The sequence below is a fragment of the Gekko japonicus genome, unplaced genomic scaffold (genome assembly GCF_001447785.1).
Source record: "Gekko japonicus isolate JY-2015 unplaced genomic scaffold, Gekko_japonicus_V1.1 scaffold1471, whole genome shotgun sequence".
Lineage (NCBI taxonomy): Eukaryota > Metazoa > Chordata > Lepidosauria > Squamata > Gekkonidae > Gekko > Gekko japonicus.
In genome coordinates this window covers 302643-305983 of record NW_015163647.1, presented here as the reverse complement: position 1 = coordinate 305983, position 3341 = coordinate 302643, and the positions used below count along the sequence as shown (strand labels likewise).

The following is a 3341-nucleotide window of genomic DNA, read 5'->3' as shown; positions in this document are numbered from 1 at the left end:
GGCTCCAGCACCGCACAAGCCCCTTGCCGCTGGAGCCCCTCTCAAGAGACTACATCCTAGGAAAGTGCAAGGACCTGCAGAGGGGAAGAACAGACACAGAGAAAGGGGGGGCGTTTCAGTGCAGTCCGGAGCCGCCACGAAGGATGGGCAGGTCTCTCCCAGGTCCTCACACCTGCCGGGGGGGTGATCACTCAGATGCACAAGGGACCCCCCCCCCAACTCTGCACGTGGAAGGGGCAGGCGCAGAGCAGCTGGGACAATTGACCTGGAGCTTCACAGAAACACACCGACTCACCTGCCCGGGGCCAGTGCTGGAAACCGTTTTTGTGTTAAGGGGGGGGGGAGGAGTTTAAAAAACAAACACCAGGTCCAAGCGGTCTCCTCTCCTCCTCCAGGCAGGGCCCCCCCCCCACGCATGATCGTGAAGAAAGAGTGGAGAGGCAGGTGTTGTGCCCCGAGGCGTCCGTCACACCACTGTCCTTCTGCCCAGCCGCTTAAAGACGCTGACCGTCCCCGTGTTGTCCATCTGGGCGCTGTGGCCTTCCGAGGTGCTGCTTACCTTGGCGCTGCCCAGCGTCCTCTGGATGGTGACCTGCAGGTCGGGCTCCGGCCGGCTCCGGGAGCTGGTGACGCTGCTGTCCTGGGGGTCCCCGGGCAGGGACCGCTTGCCCAGCCGCCGGGCCACCTGGCCGCGGGAGGGCGACTCGAGCGCCTTCTCCTTCCGGGGGCCCCCCGAGCTGGCCGGGCTCTTGCCCGCCGGGGGCGGCTGGGACTTGGAGCTGGTGGCCTTGGCCTTGACGGTCACCCCGGCCGGGGCGCCCTCCTCCTTGGGGGCGGGAGGCCGGAAGGATTTCTTCAGCACCCCGGCATACGGCAGGACGGAGCTGTCGTCCTCCTCGCTCTCGGCCGCTTTGTCCTCTGCCGCCTCCTGCATGTCCCCCAGCCGGCTGAAGACCCCTGTGGGCTGCCGAGACACCAAAGGGGAGAGTTATGAGACGGAACCCCGGCCTCCCCTGGGAGTTCCCGCGCAGCCCCCCTGGTCCAGCCGCAGCAAGTGCGGAGCAGGGAGAGGGAGAGGACGGAGAGGCACCCAGCGCTGCCGGGCCTCCGGATGGCTGCTGGGGGAGACAGGATGCAGGACCAAACAGGCCCGGGCAGGAAGGAGGGGCAGGCAGAGACCCCCACCCACCCGTCAGGAGGAGCAGAGGCCCCAGAGAGGCAGCCCCCAGCCCTCCCTCCCAGGGAAGAAGAGATTGGATTCATACCCCATGGCCCTTCACTACCCGAAGAAGTCTCAGAGTGGCTCACAATCTCCTTTCCCTCCCCCTCCCCACAACAGACACCCTGTGAGGCCGGTGGGGCTCAGAGAGCTCATTCGAGGACTGCCCTTGAGAGAACAGCTCTTGTCAGAACTTGCCCAGGGTCACCCAGCCAGGTGCCAGTGGAGGAGGGGTGGGGAATCAAACCCAGCTCTCCCAGATTAGAGTCCACCGCTCTTAAGCACAACACCAAACTGGCTCCAGGGAGGCCAGGTGCCCCACCAGCCCAGGCACACAGAAGAGTGACATGGAGGTCCCTCGCAAGGGCCCTGTTTGAGGGTCCCCGGGCCAAACGGAAGGGCCATCCCCACCTCCCCTCCCCTCCCGCACCTTCGCTCCTGTGGTCGTGTCCGCATTGGTCTCGGCACCCAGTCGGTCAAACACGGAGGTCCTCGGCAAACCTGAAGGCAGACAAGTTCGGGTCAGTGGCTTCTCCAGCAACCGGCTCTCCTCGTTCTCCTGGGGTGTCTGAGGCGGCCCTTTGCCCCTTTCCTCTCCAGCTGTCCTCTCCTCGGACAATCCCCTGGACATGCCCCACGTCTTCCCACAGGCCAGGCGCAAGGCCCAGGTGTGATCTCTGGCTCCCTCTGCTCTCTTGCACATCCCCAGTTTAGTGTGCCACCACGACACTCCCCTCTTCAGAACATCACAAAAAGACAGGCCCCCCCCCACCCCTTCATGATGCAACCTCTGGTTCACACTCTACTCACGGCCGGCCCCGACTCTCAACCCCCTCGCTTGGCTCACGGCCAGTGTGCCTCTGCCTAGCGTGCAGCGGTCCCAGATTCAACCCCCAGGACTGCCAGCTAAAACGACCACGTGGCCGGAGACGCAGAAGACCTCTCTGCCCGAGACCCTGGCCGCCCACCGACAGTCACACTGGAAATCAGGACTGACCTTTTCTTTCTCTTAAACTATATTTTATTCAATCTCCAATTATCCATTGACAGTAAATAATATCAGCATTCTTTAGCATAAGTTTACATCAACGACCACTTACAAAGGAACGTTCTAATCGCAGATAAGTATACACCGGTTTAACCGCATAAAAGAAAATATTCTTTTCTTCATAAACTTAGTATTAACATTGTCTGTTACAAGGACTGACCTTGAGAGACCCCCCAGGGGTGTAAGGCAGCTTCAGGTGTGATCCTGTGCTCACCTGGCCACCAAAGCCCTGCACCCCTCCATCAATCCCCTCCATCAATCCCTGCATGGGTTTGCCCCCCTCGCCCCCGCCTCCCATGATGTCATCCCTCCCACCGCTGCATCTCCACGCATCCCTGCGCGGCCATCTGAACACAGGAAGAAGCTGTCTTCGGCAGAGTCTGACCCCTGGGGCCCATCAAGAGCAGTGCTGCCCATGCAGACCGGCAGTCGCTCTCCACAGGTGGGAGGTCTTGCATATCAGCTGAACCTTCTAACTGGAGATGCCACCGGGGACTGAACCTGGGACCTTCTGCATGCGAAGCAGAGGCCCTAACCCTCTTGACAGCTCTCCAGAGTCTCAGGCAGAGGCCTTTCCCATCCCCTCCTGCCTGGTCCTTTTAACTGGAGATGCCGGGGATTGAACCGGGGACCTTCTGCATGCGAAGCAGAGGCCCTAACCCTCTTGACAGCTCTCCAGAGTCTCAGGCAGAGGCCTTTCCCATCCCCTCCTGCCTGGTCCTTTTAACTGGAGATGCCGGGGATTGAACCGGGGACCTTCTGCATGCGAAGCAGAGGCCCTAACCCTCTTGACAGCTCTCCAGAGTCTCAGGCAGAGGCCTTTCACATCACCTCCTGCCTGGTCCTTTTTAAACTGGAGATGCCGGGGATTGAACCGGGGACCTTCTGCATGCCAAGCAGTCACTCTCCCACTGAGCCACACGGCCCCTCTTTGCAGCTCTCCAGGGTCTCAGGCAAAGAGGTCTTTCCAATCACCTGCTGCCTGGTCCTTTTGAACTGGAGATGCCGGGGGGGACTGAACCGGGGACCTTCTGCATGCCAAGCAGAGTCTCTGCCACTGAGCCACAGTGTGCG

At 61.2% G+C, this 3341-nt stretch overlaps 1 protein-coding gene across 3 annotated transcripts in view; it reads right to left on the bottom strand.

Moving 5' to 3' along the window:
* Position 1: 1 nt before the first annotated feature.
* The window catches only part of LOC107107370 (chromosome unknown open reading frame, human C19orf47), a 12295-nt gene continuing 8955 nt past the window's right edge, over positions 2 to 3341 (bottom strand). For 2 of the 3 annotated variants that reach the window (XM_015407663.1, XM_015407665.1), the window contains 2 exons: positions 1650 to 1720; positions 37 to 964 (listed from right to left, as the gene is read on the bottom strand). In XM_015407663.1, coding sequence (XP_015263149.1) covers positions 467 to 964; positions 1650 to 1720 — 569 coding nt within the window. In that variant the 3' untranslated portion in view covers positions 37 to 466. Of the gene's footprint in view, positions 965 to 1649; positions 1721 to 3341 lie in introns of all 3 variants that reach the window. The other variant, XM_015407664.1, reaches the window with a different exon arrangement.